At 37.7% G+C, this 21,140-nt stretch overlaps 1 protein-coding gene across 2 annotated transcripts in view; it reads left to right on the top strand.

Moving 5' to 3' along the window:
* Window positions 1-6,476, top strand: part of LUZP2 (leucine zipper protein 2) — a 518,912-nt gene extending 512,436 nt beyond the window's left edge. For both annotated transcript variants that reach the window (XM_061406186.1, XM_061406187.1), the window contains exons 11-12: window positions 1,686-1,772; window positions 2,717-6,476. In XM_061406186.1, the coding sequence (XP_061262170.1) occupies window positions 1,686-1,772; window positions 2,717-2,800 (171 nt within the window). In that variant the 3' untranslated portion in view covers window positions 2,801-6,476. The remainder of the gene's footprint in view (window positions 1-1,685; window positions 1,773-2,716) is intronic.
* Window positions 6,477-21,140: the final 14,664 nt, after the last annotated feature.

Below are 21,140 nucleotides of genomic sequence, written 5' to 3'. Positions count from 1 at the left end.
CTAATAGGATCTAGGGCTGAAAAATGTAGGCTCTGTCTTCAAGGAACTTACAATATATTGAGGCATCAGACATACATATACATATAAAATCATTTAGTGTCAATGTATAGTCAATGCACTGTACATTTAGTGAAAGTGTGATGAGCCTGTCTAGTGGTGAAAATAATGTGCTAGGAAGGGAGAAACTAGCTGTTCTTCAGGATCTCACAGTGAGGAGGGACTGTTACGAAGGTGTAGAGGGGAGAGCATGTTACACAGACACAGAAGGGTAAAGTCACATGCTGCACGTTCAGTCAGGAGCCATGCAGAGTAATAATAGGGAGCAGGTGAGAATAACTTTGCCTTCAAATCTGAATTGGAGTAGGTTAAATATCCTACACAATTTCTTTAGTTATCATCCACTCCTAGAATTTAGGGAAAGTTACAGTTCAAATCAGGTATCCTCCTTGTCTGACTTCAAAGAGACTAACTTGTTCAAGGTTAGAGTTACACAGTGGCCATGAACTATTAGACTCCCCGTCTCTGTTTTATACATTTTCTACAGGGAAAGGATTATAGAGATATCACTAAAAAGTACATATTCTTACATTAAACAGTTTTGACATTTATTTTAAAAATGTGTTTAAGTAAAAAAAAAAATGATGAAAGGAAGAGATAAAGGGAGAATTGAGAGGCAGTGAGGAAAAGATGAGGGGAAAGAGGCTGACTGAGGAGGAAGGAAGGAAGAGAGGGATGGAGGGAAGATAAATTCAATACTTTTAACCCTTGGTTAATATGAAAGTGAAAGCCAACTGGAATATGCTGCCAGTAAGTCATTTTCTTTAAGACTATGGAAGATAGTAAGTAAGAAGGGATATCCTGGTTAGTGAAATATATGATTTTATTTGCAGAAATATAATCTTTTTTAAAGTGTTGAAGATTTTTTGCTAGACAGATTGATGTTGAGCAAAACAGACAGACCGACAGACATGTCTGCAGCAATTATGTGTTTACTTGGAATCGGTAGAGAATTACAGTGTGGGCGTCTGCAATCATGGTGAGCAAGGTCCAAGTCCCCTCAAAGCAAAGGAAAAAGGACTTTTTATGGAGGGGAAAAGAGAGTTGGAAGGGCTACAGGAAACAGAGTTCTTGGCTTTTCATGGGCTGAATTGTTGCCAGGAAAGAAGAGGAGTCTGTGTTCATCTTGTTGGGCTCTACTATTGTGGCATATGAGAGCTCCCCTTTTGGTCTCCTGATTCCATTTAATTGTGATTTCAGTTTATTTATTTATTTTTTTTACAATGATCATAATGTTTACATTGTTTTCTGGCTTGCAATCTTGATGTTACTGCAGGCATATAGACCATGAATATATTTAAATCTTAAAAGTCTAGATACATCAGGGATAATAGAATATAGTAGTTGTGCAACTCTTTATTTTTAAAAACTTTTTGCAAAGAAAGAATTTTTCATTGGAATAGAGCTCTTTTTTAGTAGCTGTCTGTCATAAGCATGACTGAGATCCCCAAATGGACTGTGAATAATTGCCCTCTCCCTGGGATCTCAGTCATGTTGTGATCATTTTGTCCCTCGCTTAACCTTTCAGCTTGTCTCAAAGTGAAGGAAATTTACCAATGGGAAGATTTCAAGCGAGATTTTCTGTTCCTTTCCTTCATTTAACTTCACTGACCTTCTTTCAATCGCAGCTTTTTCAGGAGAACACGGCCTGTTCTATGAAGCATGATGAAAATCTTCCAAACAATGACACTGCAGAATCATCACCTGTCCCACAGGTATTTTTTTTGTTTGGTTGTTTGTTTTGATTGTCAGAAAATACTTTTTTTGAAGCTCGTGGGTTCTATGATTTTCTCTCTTGCTCTAGCTGAAGCCAGGATGCTGTATTACCTAATACAAGATATATTTTTCACCTATTGCCTCTGGACCTTTCCATGGCCACTGTGCCTGCCACTAAGCTTTGATTTGATTAGCTGAAGTCCTAGAAGAACAAGGGCAAGGGAAGTGTCCTACCCTTCCCCCGCAACCAAGGAACAAAACAAAAGGAAACAGAAAACAAAAAGTACACTTACATTCTTAGAGGACAAAGAAGATAAATGAAGACTTGAGAAACAGAAGGTAGAAAGACATACGTATCCGCCACAAAACAAACATAACTCAGGAGCTTAATTCTGAACTCTATCTAGAAGTTCTATATTTGACCAAATATATTGCATCATAGCAATTATTAAGAGTCATTTCACTTCAGTTCAGTTGCTCGATTGTGTCCGACTCTTTGCAACCCCATGAACCACAGCATGCCAGGCCTCCCTGTCCATCACCAACTCTCAGAGATTACCCAAATTCATGTCCATTGAGTCGGTGATGCCATCCAACCATCTCATTCTCTGTCGTCCCCCTCTCCTCCTGCCCTCAATCTTTCCCAGCATCAGGGTCTTTTCATTTTACTTAACACAACATTTTTCAGTTTGGGGGTTAGATTAATCAAAGTTTGAATGGTTTGGCCAAAGTTTTCTCAAAACTTTTTTGAAATTTTTTCTATTTGTAAAACATATTTTATGTGCTTTCACAAAGTAATAGTGTTAACATAAATAAGTGTTAACACTTATTTTCTGCCTTGCCTTGGTTTTCTATAAGATGTTTGTTGAGATAGTTGAGTTATTGTTTAATTTTTACATTAAACATTTTTTAGTCTGATTATCTTTTCCATATTGTTTGACAGGATGAAGCAGTGCCTCCTTGTACTGAATGTGATGAGGAAAAAAAACCAGAAGGGACAGCAAATAGAGAAAAAAAATTACTGTAAATACCAAGAAACTGTGTTAAAAAACATCCATTTGCTCTTGTATTCATACTCTTTTTAGACCACAAGCTTGATGGAAATACTAAGTTTTTAAAGCATGCAACTTTTTCACAATTTTATGTAACTTTATAAAGTAGTCTACAAGTTTTCCAAAAGATTCCAGGCCAATTATGATCCTTAAGCAATAACCTAATTAAAATGGATATCCGCAGTCACAAGTCGTCATTGTCATTAGTAAGTTGCCCAGTATAAATTGGTCTTTTTTACAACTCAAATGCAAAATAACATTTAATATTTCTGGTTAATTTGGGTAGCCAGTATTTCCCTGATCTAGTTGTTTGTTTGTTTTTTTTAATCAACTGGAGAATAACTAAATGTTGCAGATCCTTAACATCCTTAGAATACAATTTGAAACCATATTTTAGTCCATGCTGGTTAACTGGAATCACTTTTCTTAAGGTTGGAATCTGTACTGTTCCGAATGTATCATTTGTTTGATGGCATTAGTTGCTATTCTCATTATTATTTAGAGCCATGTCTAATAATGCCAGGGGTTTAGTCAGTTAAGAAAACTCATTAAATACATTTAGTATGATGCAGACAAAATATCAAGAATGAATGTCTAAGTTACTGACACAATTGATTAGATTTTTGGCATTCTATGGACACACCCTTATGGTTGTCTGCTGGATTACTCCAAGTTACAAATCAAGCTCAGTGTGAATTTAGATATGAAATTGGGTAACAGAATGTGGGATGGGAAGAGGGGTCTGGGATACAAACATGCAAGCAGATAGTATACATCTTAAAATGGAGACTTGAAAGTAAATAGCCTTATAGAACTAATGAACCCCAATTTGTATATTTTGAAAAAAAAAATTATCATTAAATCAATGGCTGTGGGAATCTCTGACGTTGGGACTCTACATAGGAATTGTTATCCAGTTGCTAAGTTGTGTTTGACCTTGCAAACCTACAGACTGCAGCACACTAGGCTTCCCTGTCCTTCACTATCTCCAGGAATTTGTTCAAAATCAGAGAGTACCACTGATCAAATAAATTCACTCTTGAATAGTCTGCTTCCTCTCAAGCAAGAGGAATTGATACTGATCAAACTTACAGACTAAAATTAATGGGTTAAATGATGTGGTTAGGTTGTCTGCACCAAATATATTCACTTCTGTTGGTTAGACTCATTCTGTAGAAAGCACATAAAACCATTGTTTTTTTAGAATAGATCTGCCAAGCCACAATTAATTTGGAGCACAATATGCTGGCAAGCTACATATATATAAAATAAAATCTGTAATCAATAGATGAACTTAAATTGTGGGATGTAACGGCCCAACTTTGATCACAATGACATATTCAAAGAAATGTAGTGATCTGGAGAAATGCCAAACTATCATTAACAGTAAAAGTAATACTGTGACATATTAAGATATGTCTAAGTAATAATGTGACATTAAGATATGTCTAAGGTACCTAAGAAAGATAACTAGTTTTATAGATGATTTGTAGAGTCTTGGGGTGAAATGATCAGGACAGAAGTGATCAAGCCTGAAGTTCTTGCCGACTCCTCAGCTCTAAAAATCATTTGATTCGATGAGATGGAATATTGCTAGTTTCCCAAGTCTTATTTCTTGTAATTTTCATACTGTACCAACAAACTCTTAACCATCTCTAAAGGTTTATGAAAGGGAAGTAGATAATTTAGTTTAATTTAGGTATACTTTCCTACTTCTCCCCCCATGGCTCCAACTTCAGTCCTAGTTCATAGGGATCCTATGGAAAGTTAATCACCATTTCACTGTGTATGTCTTGAGAAGTCTTTGAAATAATAAAGAGTCACTCTGGTATTTTTCTGAAAATTTTAGAGGGTAACATAATGAAAGAGAATCTGGCTTAATATTAATCAACAGCTTCATCTGTAAATTATTTTTTCTATGCTCTGAATTCCTATTCTAGTCCATAATAATATAATCAATTTGTTTCTCTTAATTACTGACATGATCAAGTGGGCTTTGACTGATTATAATGTACACATTCTTCTTTAACAAGAGGTAGCATTATTCATCCTATGGAGTTTACTGTGGTGTATTCACTGCATTATTTGTTAAAAAAACAAAACTTTTGTGATAGAAAAATTTCATAAACATTTTTAAGAAATATTCTAGAAAATCCTTTTAACAGTTAATCACAGAATTCTTTTTAGTGTGTACTATTACTTGACTTTATGAATGCATTTTATTTATCTCAATCCATTAATTGGTTTAAAATAGCAAACGTGTGGCTTTTGTACATAAGAGAGTTAACATTTCTTATTTTTTAAAGTAACTTCTATATAAATAGATGTTATTTTTGAGGGGCTAACATTTGTAGCCTAGTTATCTGCATATGGAAAAAAAAAGTAACCGAATTTAGACTGTAGATAGTACAGTTCTACTATGTACTGTAATGGTAAGCAGTGAAAAATTACATATGCTTTGCAGAATGTAAATTGGTTCCTATTGAGAAACAAACACATTTTCCAATGGAATAACTTAATATAGGTACTACCACAACTATTATCTCTAGTTATTTTCAAAAACTAAGCAATGCTGTATACTCATTCTAAGTTGGAAATTGGTTTTGGATTTTGTGTTTCCTTTTATATGCATTAACTGTGTAAACTAGTGCCTAAAATGTGTAAGACCTAAATGAAAGCTGCCTATATCTATCCTGTGCCAACATTCTCAAGATGAAAAGCGAAAAATTAACTCACCTGGATGTGGTTTTCTGTGTGATCTCAAATCTTTGAATACTGAATGTCCATGACGAATTTTTTTCATTCTTTAATCCTATATTTAGCATTGAAGTGCTATTTGAGCAGCATCTGTTTCATAAAGTATACTGGTTTAAAAAGCTAAGACTGGGACATTCACTGTTTTAGATGGACAGTGTGGATAGCTGGATTAAAACAGTATTTGTGAACTTCGCTAAAATGGAATCTTTTGTTTTTGTAGCTCAGATACTACAAATATATAATCAGCACTACCTGAAGTAGAGGTTGAACTTACTAGTGACACCAGTGAGCAAGGTTAACTGGTCAGACTGAGAGACTAATGAAAACGGCTACTTAGGGGACATTTTCTTAGTCATGTATACATTCTTAAATTTCCCCAAACTATTCATTCATCTGGGTTACATTACATAATATTGATGGTCAAGTGGTGAATAAAAGGTACCGGAAAATGGCCTATTTTTTGCTCAATAAATGTTTGTTTCCAAGACTATTATGTATATATCTACATAAACTAATTGAAAAACATGTATTAACTTTTTAAAATAGTACTTGCTTCTGTGTTTCATGATCTAAGAAATTTTTTGAAATCTCATCCTGGAAATTTCTTTGATCTCTCTTTGCCTCTGTCCAAGAAAACCCGTATTTAGTGTTGTTTTTTGTTTTTTTATAATAGAGTTCCATGTTGGCAGAGATTTTTGTCTGTTTGCAAATGAGTTTCAAGTGCTTAGAACTATTTGTTCCATAAAAGCTGCTCAAATATCTGTTGAATGAATGAATTCAGAACCTGAAGCATCCAGGGAAGAAGGAAATAAGATAGCATGCTCTAGTATATAACAGGAAATCATGACACCATCTTTTAGGAAAAGACAATAAATATATTTTTGTTTATTTTGATTTTGGGCTACTTTTCTTTTGCATTTTTATCTGAAAGGTTTTTCTTTGGGCCTATAGATGTGACTTTAAGCAAAGTAGATAGGTGCATGCTTCCGTGCTCAGTCACATCCAACTCTTTGTGACCCTGTGGGCTGTAGTCACCAGGCTCCTGTATACACGGAATTCTCTCAGCAAGAATACTGGGGCAGATTGCCATTTCTTTCTCCAGGGGATCTTCCTGACACAGGGGTCAAACCTGTCTCTCCTGTGTCTTCTGCATTGCAGGTAAATTCTTTACTGCTGAACCATATCTATGGGAAAGCTTGTAGATATGGCGCTCCTGGATGAATTTTGGAATACAGCTTAGTGTAATACACATCACTCATATGCCATGTATGTTTCTTTAATTGGAACCCAGCTGGGACATTTACCTGAACTAGCACAAGTCACTTGATTTCTTTCAGTATAAGTTACTAAGCTCTTAGGCCTAGGGCTTAAATAGTACTAAAGTACTAAAGAATGTTCAACCACAAGCCAACTGCATTCATTTCCCATGCTAGTAAGGTTATGGTCAAAATCCTCCACACTAGGCTTTAGCATTAGGTGAACCGAGAACTTCCAGATATTCAAACTGGGTTTAGAAAAGGCAGAGGAACCAGAGATCAAATTGCCAACATGTGCTGAATCACAGAGAAAGCAACGGAATTCCAGAAAAACATCTACCTCTGTTTCATTGACTACACTGAAGCCTGCCACTGTATGCATCGTAACAAACTGTGGAAAACTCTTAAATAGATGGGAATACTAGACAATCTTACCTGTCTCCTAAGAAACCTGTATGCAGGTCAAAAAGCAACAATTAGAACCCTGTATAGAAAAACTGACTGGTTCAGGATTGAAAAAGAAGGTATGACAAGGCTGCTTATTGTCACCCTGTTTATTTAACTTATACACAGAGTACATCATACAAAATGCTGGGCTGGATGAGTTACAAGCTGGAATCAAGATTGCTGGGAAAAATATCAATAATCTCAGATATACAGATGATACCACTCTAATGGCAGAAAGCCAAGAGGAACTAAAGAGCCTCTTGATCAGGGTGAAGGAGGAGAGTGAAAATGTTGGCTTAAAACTCAATATTAAAAAAAAAAAAAAATCCAGATATTGGCATTCAGTCCCATCACTTCACGGCAAATAGAAGGGGAAAAGGTGGGAGCTGTGACAGATTTCCTCTTCTTGGGTTCTAAAATCACTGGGACTGTGACTGAAGCCATGAAATTAGAAGACAATGGCTTCTTGGCAGGAAAGCTATTAAAAACCTAGACAGTGTGTTAAGAAGCAGACACCACTTTGCTGACAAAGGTCCATGTACTCAAGGCTATGATCTTTCCAGTAGTCACGTACAGATGTGAGACCTGGACAATAAAGAAGGTAGAGCACCAAAATATTAATGTATTTGAAGTGTGATACTGGAAAAGACTGGAAAAGCAAGAAGATCAAACCAGTCAATTTTAAAGAAGGAAATCTTGCATACTCTTTGGAAGGTCTGATGCTGAAGTTCCAATACTTTGGCCACATGATGCAAACAGCTGATACATTGGAAAAGACCCTGATGCCGGGAAAGATTGAAGGCAGAAGGAGAAGATGGCAACAGAGGATGAGATGGTTGGACGGCATCATTAATTCATTAGACATGAACTTGGGCAAACTCTGGAAGATGGTGAGGGACAGAGAAACCAGGTATGCTGTGGTGCATGGGGGTTCACGAATAGTTAGACATGACCTGGCAACTAAACAACAGTATTTCTAAAGAAGAATAGATATTTTTTCATACAATTTATTTACTGGGCTAACATTCTGCATATACTTTTAGTGGAGAAAAGGAGTCGAAGTCTAAGGTGTTGTGAAAATCACTGAATAACATGATCTCAATGATTCCCTCTCCATTCATTCAGCTAGTCAGTCAGTCATTCATTCACTACATATTCTTTGAGATTCTAAAATGTGCCTACCATCCACTTATTTTGAGGGCCCAATAGTAAACAAAAGTAGAAATTATGAATATTAATATTGCACATAATATATACTAGCCATGGTTTTCATTTTTTATCATTAGTATTCTCAAGATTCTGCACTCAATGCGCCAGCAAATTTCAAAGACTCAGCAGTGGCCACAGGACTGGAAAAGGTCAGTTTTCATTCCAATCCCAAAGAAAGGCAATGCCAATGATTGTTCAAACTACCACACAATTGCACTCATCTCACATGCTAGCAAAGTAATACTCAAAATTCTCCAAGTGAGGATTCAACAGTACATGAACCAAGAATTTCCAGATATTCAAGCTGGATTTAGAAAAGGCAGAGGAACCAGAGATCAAATTGTCAACCTCCGTTGGATCATCAAAAAAGCAAGAGAATTTCAGAAAACATCTACTTCATTGACTATGCCAAAGCCTTTGTATGGATCAAAACAAACTGTAGAAAATTCTTCAAGAGATGGGAATACCAGACCACCTGACCTGCCTCCTGAGAAATATGTATGCAGGTCAGGAAGCAACAGTTAGAACAGGACATGGAACAACAGACTGGTTCCAAATTGGGAAAGGAGTATGTCAAGGCTGTATATTTTCAACCTGTTGACTTAACTTATATGCAGAGTACATCATGGAAAATGCTGGGCTGGATGAAACACAAGCTGGAATCAAGGTTGCTGGGAGAAATATCAATAACATCAGATATGCAGATAACATCACACTTATGGCAGAAAGTGAAGAGGAACTGAAGAGCCTCTTGATGAAAGTGGAAAAAAAAAAAAAAACTGGCTTGAAAGTCAGCATTCAAAAAACTGAGTTCATGGCATCCAGTCCCATCACTTCATGGCAAATAGATGGGGAAACAATGGAAACAGTGAGAAACTTTATTTTCTTGGGCTCCAGAATCACTGCAGATGGTGACTGCAGCCATGAAATTAAAAGACACTTGCTCCTTGGAAGAAAAGCTCTGACCAACCTAGACAGCATATTAAAAAGCAGAGACATTACTTTGCTGACAAAGGTCTGTCTGACTCAAAGCTATGGTTTTTCTGGTACTCATGTATGGTTGAGAGAGTTGGACCATAAAGAAAGCTGGGTGCTGAAGAATTGATGCTTTTGAACTGTGGTGTTGGAGAAGACTCTTGAGAGTCCCTTGGACTGCAAGGAGATCCAACCAGTCCATCCTAAAGGAAAGCAGTCCTGAAAATTCACTGGAAGGACTGATGCTGAAGCTCCAATATTCTGGTCACCTCATGAGAAGAAGTGACTCATGGTAAAAGACCCTGGTGCTGGGAAATATTGAAGGCAGGAGGAGAAGGGGACGACAGAGGATGAGATGGTTGGATGACATCACCGACTTGTTGGACATGAGTTTGAGCAAGCTCGGGAAATTGGTGATGGGAAGCCTGGCGTACTAGTCCACGGGGTTACAAAGAGTCGCACGTGACTGAGTGACTGAACTGATTCTCAGGATTATGTAGAACAGATATTACAGTAGTCATTATTTCACAGATGAGGAAACTGATACAGAAAAATGTTAACTGAATTGCCCAAGACTACACAGCTGGTAGGAGAAGGCAATGGCACCCCACTCCAGTACTCTTGCCTGGAAAATCCCATGGGCGGAGGAGCCTGGTAGGCTGCAGTCCATGGGGTCGCCAAGAGTCGGACACGACTGAGCGACTTCACTTTCACTTTTCACTTTCATGCATTGGAGGAGGAAATGGCAACCCACTCCAGTGTTCTTGCCTGGAGAATCCCAGGGACTGCGGGGCGTGGTGGGCTGCCGTCTATGGGGTTGCACAGAGTCGGACACGACTGAAGCGACTTAGCAGCAGCAGCAGCAACACAGCTAGCTAGTAAGAGGTAGGAAGTGCCTGTGGATCTGACTTGAGTTTCTGAAATCCCTGTGCTTAACTATTTCACTACACTGTCTCTCTTGCAAATGCTTTCATGGAGCTTACACTTTAGAGAAAGAGACGATGTTAATGAAGGAAGGACACAGACAACTGTGTGACTGCTACCCAAGGTTCTCCTTACAGCACAAGATGGGGTGGGATGTGGGTATGAGTGTATCATAGCTGTGTGCAGTTTAAGAAAATGATATTGAACTAATTTTAATGAATATATAATATTTTTCATGAATGTCTGAAACTTCAAAATTAAATTTCATAGGATTCTCAGATATTAGCTAGCAATATTTGAGAGTGAATGTTTGTATTCGAAACAGCTGTGAATTAGCGCTGTTCAAAAAAAGAAAGCATCATATGGAAAAATTAGCATTGTTTTCTGTTCCCTGAAAGCTAACATACATAAGTCTATTAGGTATAGATGACAATGAAATGTAGCTTTCTTGCAGAAAAATAGAAATTTTATTTCACTTATATTCTCTCTCTGTCAGAAACACCATACATTCAAAATCATGATGGTTGACCAGGGTTATCTTGTACTGTTACAGTATTTGCATCAGAAATAAAGTAAATGTGCTGCGTGTATGTGTACCCCCTTCCCTCCTTCCCTCCTCACTCCTAAATTCCTTATTTCCTTTGAGAACACTGTTTCACTTAATAGCATGTAGACATAACGGCATCTTGGGAAGGTCATATAATATAATATATTTCCCCCCCAAAATCAGGCACTTTACGTGAGGCTCCTGGAAGAATCCGGTGACTGCTGCACCTGATTAACTGCCAAATGGGCATACTTCCTTGGGCAGTGTGTCTACCAAGGGTGAGAAAAAGAGACAGCATCCTGTAGTGGGTCACGTCCTCTTTCTAACTCTGCCTCATCTTTGCCACTTTTTTCATGATGAAGTACCCAGTAAATCAAGAGATAGATACTAAGCAGAGGTTCTGGCTCAAGGTTAATGGATGCAACGGAATGGAGCAGAGGATGAGTCTTTGCTAGGCTCCTGTTAAAGTGACAGCATATTCAAGGTGACATGGTTGTTTTTCTCCTGCAAATTTCAGTTTGACCACTTCCGGTATCTTTAATCTTGGTCCCAAAACTTAAAGATCATTTGGGCTGGAAATCCCCAAACCTCACCTTTCATTGGAATAATACAGTCTGTAAAACTTAGTGTACACTTGGCAGAGAATGTACATCTTGAAATGGTCACATTTCCAATAGGAGTAAAACAGGCTGCTGACATTTTGCTTATGAAACCCCCTGAGAATGCCTTCACCAGGTGATTCTAACATAGTGAAAGAGGAGCAGTGCAATGTGGATAAGAGATAGGGACATTATGGATAAAAGGAACAGGTAATTAAGAGCACATTTTAAATCCATTCATTTACTCTGTGACAAATCCCTCTGAAGTAGATGCATAGATGAGGCATAAATAAAACTGAATGTATTTACTAGACGCATTTCCAGTCATTTGTTACAGGATGAATATGTAGCTATCAGTATTTAATTGCATATTAGCCCAAGTAATGTTTGCAACTTTGGAAGGGTTTGAGATAGAGAACAAGCTTTCTCTGAATCAGGAGGACAGAAATCAGGTAGGTATGTTCAAAAAAGTAAATTAGATAGTATCAAATTGGTGAAATGAACACTATGATCATTGCAAAAGAAAACAGCTTCTCACATTTTATACTCCTGGTCATAATTAAAGAGATTAAAATGGTGGAAAAATATGAACCCTTGAAGACACATCCTTATTCATCTCATAATGGAGACAGAGACTAGTTTTTGGAATCAAGATTTAGGGCAGATTTTTCTCCTCTGCTATGTTAAGCTCACTTTCTGTTTCTCCTTTCATGATCATCTTATTTGAGGGTTATGCATTTCAAGTTTAGGATACTGGAGTTCACTAATAACTTTTAGATATTTCGATCATCATTAAATGAACCCTAATAGTGGGGTTATATTAATTATAAATTATTAATTATTATAAAAAATTATATTATAAAATTATATATAATTTTATATAAATTTATATAAAATATATAAAAAATATATTATAAAAAATAATAATTTTTTCATACACACGTATGTGCACTGTATGCATTTGTGCACACTGTCTGCACATGCTTATTGTAGGCATTAATATAGTAATTTCTCTATACGTTCATGATTTCTGGTACTTGTGAACACTCTAATTCATGGATGCATAAATTCAATTTATGAATACTCTCATATGTTTACATTTCTATACATGTAAATACATACCTTGATGAAAGTGTATATAGTTTAATGACCAGCCAGTGCAGTTGCAGTGAATACACTGTGCTGATCCAGGTTGTGCAAATGGACACACCAAATTAGCATATCAGTCATTTGATATGGAAAATTATCCCCATCCCTCAAATACAGATGCTTGCTTCATGTACCGTTTTATGTCTTCTCATTTGTCTACAGTTAGACCTAGAGTAGGGAATTGGAGTTATTCACTGGATGTTCGAAAGAGAATTCTTTCTGCATGGTTTCCTATGTATGGAGCCTCTAAAAAATCTTCCAACTATCCTTATAGTGACCAAAGTATTTTTTATTTGGGGAAAACGAGGTGAGTAATTACACTCTTAGTTATACTGCCTGCTCTGACTGTCCTAAAGCGAGGTGCACTACACTGTTAGAGAAATAAGACGAGAACATAAGATCGAAGAGAGGGAGGTATTTCAGCTACCTCAAATGTTAATCAGAGAATGCTCTTATGACAGGAATTTGGTACAGAAGCTTCCAGGTATAGATTACTTTGAAATCACTACACTTTTAAAAAATCAGTGTCTGTATATGAGGAAATATTTTCTTAGGTTTGTCTTGTTCTCACTTTTTTTAAATAAAGTAATGAATTGTTCCTTTGTTATCTATGTGTTTAATTTGAAATTTGAATAAAATTTAATTAATTGTGTGTGCAATTTGCAGAATGAAATACTAATTACTCCATGGTACAACTGCCACGGTTAACTGCCTTATACTTAAGATCTGGGGTGCTTTGCACATTTTTTTCCTCAGATAATCTAAAGATAGATTTTTCTGATTAATTCATACTGTGCAGTTTCTAGAAACTCCTACTTCACCAGGTGACCTGACAGGTAACTGTTGTTCTTTTAACATACCATAGATATAAATGTTGCCTGTTCTTCTCTTCAAGATTAATAAACAAGGAAAACCCACTGCTCTCTGAAGGTTGCCCTGTATGCTTTGCTTAGGCCAAGCGTTAGGGCAGGCATGGTGGTGATGGTAGAATCTTTTTTAGGAAATCCTCAGAAGCCTTTCTGAGCTTGGGTCTCAATTTTGTGACTCAAAATATACTACACTTCCAGGTCAGATTCCCAAAAATTACTTCACCAGGTGCATATCTATAACCCTTAAAGAGTGTACTCATAACTACACTAGAAGTGTGACAATATGATTATGAGCAAAGACTTGCAGTCAGGCTTTTCACATTAAATTCTTTGTTCACCTTCTTAACTGTGTTACCTCAAACAATTAGCTAACCTCTGTGTGTTTTAGCACATTCGCCAGTAAATTGGAAATAATAAGTTGGCATACCTCATGATAACACAGCTATTTCCTTTATTAAATGTGATCATACAAATAGGACAAACAGTAACCCCTTAATAAGCACTGCCTATATCTATCTTAAAGGTATCCATACACACATGCATATATTCACAAATGCCCAACAGGAAGATTATTATGCATTTGAAATTGGACACATATACAGTATATCTCTCTGTGTGTGTGAGAGAGAGAGAGAGAGAGACTTAGCAGGAGGAATGATTTGTCTTTTTTAAAAGAAACTCTTATTTTGGTTATTGGAAAAAAAAGACTGGATTTTTCAACGTAATACTATCTTGAACTCATATTAATATGGATGAGTCAAAATATTATCATCCTTTTAAAAATCCCTGGGTAGTGGCACAAAGTGTCTCTCCATTTATTTACACAATAACCTCAAACAAATTTTCTCCTATAAACATCTAATTTCTGTCTTGTTGAGAATCAAAAAATACTAATTAAAGGATTCTGTTTGTTTCCTAAGAATTTTATAAGAATGTAATTATATCCTTTATTCTTCTTGCATAAGTTATTTTCCAGACTGTTTTTATCTTAATAGGTAATGAATAATTTTTTGGGGGGGATAAGAAGTTTATTTACCTAATTTGCAACCATAATGATTTCAGTAAGATGTATGGGAGGCTATAATCCAGTAGATGTTGGACACTGGTTGTCAAAAATCAGGTGAGTAGTTATATGGATAAAAATATTTACATGCTTCAATGGTATTTTTATAGAAAAAGAAAAATACATGTGCTCCAAATGGTTCTTTGGCTTTGCCAGTTTTAAACTTACATAGGCCCAGCTGTAGTCTTTCTTGGGCCTTTAAAACACCAATAAAACATTAATCAAAACCAAGCCTCATTTCAGATTTTATGGTAGAAAAGATTTTACACACATTCATTACTTTTTTGAAATTAGATTTTTATTCTCTTTTGGGAAATAGAAGCATCAAATTTCCTTTCCAATCCTCCCTCATCCCCACTTCAAAGCTTCAAAGCCTAGTGGACTTCTTTATACCCTCCCTTTTTCCCATTTTCCCTTTATTAAAGGAAAGTATGTGAACAGACTACTTCCTGATGTGCCCTCAAATTTCTTTTGAAAGAGTAAATGAGATAAGGTCTCTGTGGACCTAAATGCCCCTTGAAAAGTTTGGAATTCTTATAATGAACACACTCATTAAATACAAAGTTTTTATACTTTACAATCTATTCACTACATTGTGTCTATGCTGATTCTCCTATTTGCAAAGCAGAAATGGAGACACAGATGTAAAGAACAAACATATGGAGACCAAGGAGGGCAAAGAGGGGTGGGATAAATTAGGAGACTGAGATGAACATACACACACACACACACAATGTATAAAATAGATGCTACTATGCATAAAATGGGAGAAGGCAATGGCACCCCACTCCAGTACTCTTGCCTAGAGAGTCCCATGGATGGAGGAGCCTGGTGGGCTGCAGTCCATGGGGTCGCTAAGAGACACGACAGAGCGACTTCATTTCACTTGTCACTTTCCTGCATTGGAGAAGGAAATGGCAACCCACTCCAGTGTTCTTGCCTGGAGAATCCCAGGGGTAGGGGAGCCTGGTGGGCTGACGTCTATGGGGTCACACAGAGTCGGACACAACTGAAGTAACTTAGCAGCAGCAGCAGCATGCATAAAGTAGATAACTAGTGAGAACCTAGTGCATAGCACTGGGAAAAACAGAAGGTACAGTCTATTCATAGGACATTTATTAATCTTAAAAAGGCATTCTAGTATACACTGGGTGCAGATACATACTGTGATTCCATTTATAATTAGAACAGTCAAATTCATAGAGTCAAAGTACATTTATAGATACCAGGGGCCAGGGGTTGGGGAATGCAGGGAGGGAATGAGGAGTTGGTATCTAATGAGGACAGAGGTTCAGTTTAGGAAGGTGAAAATTTGGGGAGATAGATGATGGTAAGAGTTGCACAGTAAAATGATCGTACTTAGTGCCACTGAACTGTACAATTAAATATGGTTAAAATAGTACATTTTATATGATGTGACTTTTACCTTATTAATAGAAAACAATTTGATGTTACAACATGACATTCCTCTTTTTAAAGCAATCCAAGAGTTTCTAAGTTCACTGAGAATTCTATTTTTAAAAACCATTAAATTCATCATGGTCTACTAGACCCTTAAGTGCTGGGTCTCCCCTTCTTGGCCTTATGTCTGACCACTGCCTCACAGCTCATTCAATTCCCTTTACACTGGCCTCTTTGCTGTGCCTTGAACCTGCTGAGATGCTCCTGTCCCATCTTAGTACCTGCTGGTGCCTCCGACTGTGATGTTTTTCCTCTGAATATTTATTCTGCTCACTTGGTTCTATTCTTAAATTTCACCACATAAGAAGGATTATCCTTGATTCTCCTGTCTAAAATGGTACCCCTATTCCTACCACTCTGCTACCATCACCATCTATTCTCACCTCTTCTCTGCACAAAATGTCTCAATAAATGACATTATCTTACACATGTGTTTGTGTATTTGTTTTCTTCCTCTCTGCTTCTAAAATGTAATCTCCTGGAAAGCAGGGCTTTCTTTGTTTCCTTCACTGTCATATCTCCAAAGTCTGACACAATTAGGTGTTATGAAGACAAGTTGAGTAAATAAATGTAAAATGCACTGTCCCAGATGTCTTTAATCCTTTCCTGTCATCAAAGTGAAATGAGACTCATCTGAAAGTTGAAAAAAACAAAAAAAAATCTCAGTGCAGAGCATGGGTCTGTCTCTTGGAGGAAAATTGGCCTACTAGCTTTGGGTAAGTTACTTAAAACAAGAAAAGGGTGTTAGGGCATTTAGGTTTTATGGAGCTGCGAGCACTGGCACTTACTCTCTTGCATCCAAATTTCCCTAAAATCTCTGATAGATCTACTTACTAAAATATGAGCACAGATAAAAAAAATAATAATAAACTCTAGACACAATAGCCATAGGGGCTTCCCTGGTGGTCCAGTGCTTACAGGTCCACCTTGTAATGCAGGGGACACCAGTTTGACCCCTGGTCTGGGGAGATTCACATGCCAGAGGGTAACCAAGTCCATGTGCCACAACTGCTGAGCCTGTGAGCCACCAACTACTGAGCCCATGCACCACAACTACTGCAGCCTGCACGCCCTAAAGCTCATGCTCCAAAACAAAGCAAACCGTCTCAGGGAGAAGCCCATGCACCTCAACTAGAGAGTAGGCCCTGCTCACAGCACCTACAGAAATGTCTGAATGCAGCAATGAAGACTCAGTACAGCCAAAAATAACTAAATAAATAATTTTTAAAATAGTATTGTTTTTCCTAAATGATGAAATAATCTGAAACAAGGATAGGTGAGTCTTAGCAAAAAAAAAAAAAAATATATATATATATATATATATATATATATATATATATACTGCTACTGCTAAGTCGCGTCTAACTCTGTGCGACCCCATAGACGGCAGCCCACCAGGCTTCCCCATCCCTGGGATTCTCCAGGCAAAACACTGGAGTGGGTTGCCATTTCCTTCTCCAATGTGTGAAAGTGAAAAGTGAAAGTGAAGTCGCTCAGTCATGTCCGACTCTTAGCGACCCCATGGACTGCAGCCTACCAGGCTCCTCCGCCCATGGGATTTTCCAGGCAAGAGTACTGGAGTGGGGTGCCATTGCCTTCTCCTATATATATATATAAATTAGTAAATTAGTTTATCAGATTATGATGAATGTGATTGAAAACTTTAGTTGACTTGCCCAAGGTTCATGAAACCAGAATCAGAAAGAAAGTCACTGTTGTCATGCCTACCCCACTTTTAATGTGCATTCTTCTTGCAATCTTACATTAGTATTACAAAGGATTCCTCAGCCATATTCTAGAAACATTAAAGCAGATTGTTTTCCTCGAGCTGAGGACTCTGTATTTTTATTTTTATTCAAGATGAACCTATGAAGCTAAAGTTTTTGTAGTATATATATGACATGCTACCTGTATAATTACTATTCCTTACGTCCTAGAACTGTCCCAGTTTCATGTTATATGAGATCTACCAAGTGAAACTTCCCTGTTCTAAGGTTTTTCCTTGCAGTACACTTACAGGGTCTTCATAGAAGAAAATGTGTCCGAACTATCTTCCAAATACTGCAGCTTTCAGCCAGTAATGAAACAATATTGCTAATCTCCCCAGTTCCACTTGTTACACAGAAATAAACAAGCCAGACAAAGTCAATAAATTGGCAAGGCAGTGGCTTTGCTAGACCTTCTGACTTGGATGTATTAAAACTGAATGTGGTTACTGACAGCACTAATGATTGTTCTAGCCACTTACCCAACTGACTGCCATGGAGGATGACTATAATGAGATCTCCAGAGCAGCAGTCCCTTTCGGAAGCTACTGGTTTCAATATTTTTACTAGTAAGCTATTGTAAATTATTTTGAACTGTGGTTTTATTTTCCCCTACAGGAGGATAAGTGGGTTTTGTATTTAGCCACAGAATTTAGGTGCTAGTTCCAAAGAATAGCAAGGAGAGATAAGAAAGCTTTCCTCAGTGATCAAGGCAAAGAAATAGAGGAAACAACAGAATGGGAAAGACTAGAGATCTCTTCAAGAAAATTAGAGATACCAAGGGAATATTTCATGTAAAGATGGGCACAATAAAGGACAGAAATGGTATGGACCTGACAGAAGCAGAAGATATTAAGAGGTGGCAAGAATACACAGAAGAACTGTACAAAAAAGATCTTCATGACCCAGATAACCATGATGGTGTGATCACTCATCTAGAGCCAGACATCCTGGAATGTGAAGTCAAGTGGGCCTTAGAAAGCATCACTACGAACAAAGCTAGTGGAGGTGATGGAATTCCAGTTGAGCTATTCCAAATCCTGAAAGATGATGCTGTGAAAGTGCTGCACTCAATATGCCAGCAAATTTGGAAAACTCAGCAGTGGCCACAGGACTGGAAAAGGTCAGTTTTCATTCTAAACCCAAAGAAAGGCAATGCCAAAGAATGTTCAAACTACCGCACAATTGCACTCATCTCACATGCTAGTAAAGTAATGCTCAAAATTCTCCAAATCAGGCTTCAACAGTACATGAACCATGAACTTCCTGATGTTCAAGCTGGTTTTAGAAAAGGCAGAGGAACCAGAGGTCAAATTGTCAACATCCGTTGGATCATCAAAAAAGCAAGAGAGTTCCAGAAAACATCTGCTTTATAGACTACGCCAAAGCTTTTGACTGTGTGGATCACAACAAACTGTGGAAAATTCTTCAGGAGATGGGAATACCAGACCACCTGACCTGCCTCCTGAGAAATCAGTATGAAGGTCAAGAAGCAACAGTTAGAACTGGACATGGAACAACAGACTAGTTCCAAATTGGGAAAGGAGTATGTCAAGGCTGTATATTGTCACCCTGTTTATTTAATGTATATGCAGAGTACATCTTGCAAAATGCCAGGCTGGATGAGGCACAAGCTGGAATCAAGACTGCCAGAAGAAATATCAATAAACTCAAACATGCATATGACATAACCTTTATGGAAGAAAGTGAAGAAGAACTAAAGAGACTTGATGAAAGGGAAAGAGGAGAGTGAAAAGTTGGCTTAAAACTCAATATTCCAAAAACTACGGTCATGACATACAGTCCAACCACTTCATGGCAAATAGAAGGGGAAACAATGGAAACAGTGAGAGACTTTTTTTTTTGTTGGGGGGGGGGCCCTCCAAAATCACTGTAGATAGTGACTGCAGCCATGAAATTAAAAGACACTTGCTCCTTGGAAGAAAAACTATGATCAAACTAGACAGCATATTCAAAAGCAGACATTACTTTGCCAACAATGGTCTGTCTGGTCAAAGCTATGGTTTTTCCAGTAGTCATGTATGGATGTGAGAGTTGGACTATAAAGAAAGCTGGGCACCAAAGAATTGATGCTTTTGAACTGTGGTGTTGGAGAAGACTCTTGAGAGTCCCTTGCACTGTAAGGAGATCCAACCAGTCTATCCCAAAGGAAATCAGTCCTGGTTATTCATTGGAAGGACTGATGCTGAAGCTGAAGCTGAAACCCCAATACTTTGGCCACCTGATGCAAAGAACTGACTCACTAGAAAAGACCCTGATGCTGGGAAGGATTGAAGGTGGGAGGAGAAGGGGACCACAGAGGATAGGATTGTTGGATCACATCACTGACTTGATGGACATGAGTTTGAGTAAGTTCTGGAAGTTGGTGATGGAAAGGGAAGCCTGGCGTGCTGTAGTCCATGGGGTTGCAAAGAGTCGAACATGACTGAGCAACTGAACTGACTAGCACCCCCAAATATCTTTTAGTGGACAAATTAAAACTGTAGTGAGCCCTTGGAAAGGCCTCAGTAATTAATAATCTTTTTTTTAATTTTATTTTATTTTTAAACTTTACATAATTGTATTAGTTTTGCCAAATATCAAAATGAATCCGCCACAGGTATACATGTGTTCCCCACCCTGAACCCTCCTCCCTCCCCATACCATCCCTCTGGGTCGTCCCAGTGCACTAGCCCCAAGCATCCAGTATCGTGCATCGAACCTGGACTGGCATCTAGTAATTAATAATCTTAAGGGAACAAAAGAAGGCAGGAACAAACAACTGTTAGGAGGCAAGAAAAGTAATAACAGCAAAGATAACATATCAGTTGTAAAGACCTCCAGTTCTCTTTCAGTGGTAAAGATTGACTCAACCACCAGGTAAGCTAGAACCTAAGGGATGATGATGTTGGCCTTTTCTGACCCACGTGACTTCAGTCAACTAAGGCTGGGTCTCTGTCTACCACCCAAGCCCTGTCATGAACATACTGTACCCTTAGCTTAAAACTTCCCCAATTTTGCTTTTGGGAGAGACACTGCTTTGGGAAATGTCTGTGGTGTTCTCTTTACTTGCTACAAGTAATAAATCCTTCCTTTTCCTGAAAAAAAAAAAAAAAACTTTAGGGAGGTTAAAGGAGGTTAAGGAGGGAAATGAATTGTAGGAGCCAGAAGTTTGCCTCCGCCCTTGTTAGAGAAGTAGTGTGGAGTAACAAATAGGTCATTAGTGATGATTGTGAAAGGGCTTACGATATGAATATTTTCAACAAGTTTACAGGTTGAGTAGGTCATTATGG

Source organism: Bos javanicus, chromosome 29 (genome assembly GCF_032452875.1).
Source record: "Bos javanicus breed banteng chromosome 29, ARS-OSU_banteng_1.0, whole genome shotgun sequence".
Taxonomy (NCBI): domain Eukaryota; kingdom Metazoa; phylum Chordata; class Mammalia; order Artiodactyla; family Bovidae; genus Bos; species Bos javanicus.
This window is presented reverse-complemented; position numbering and strand designations above follow the sequence as displayed.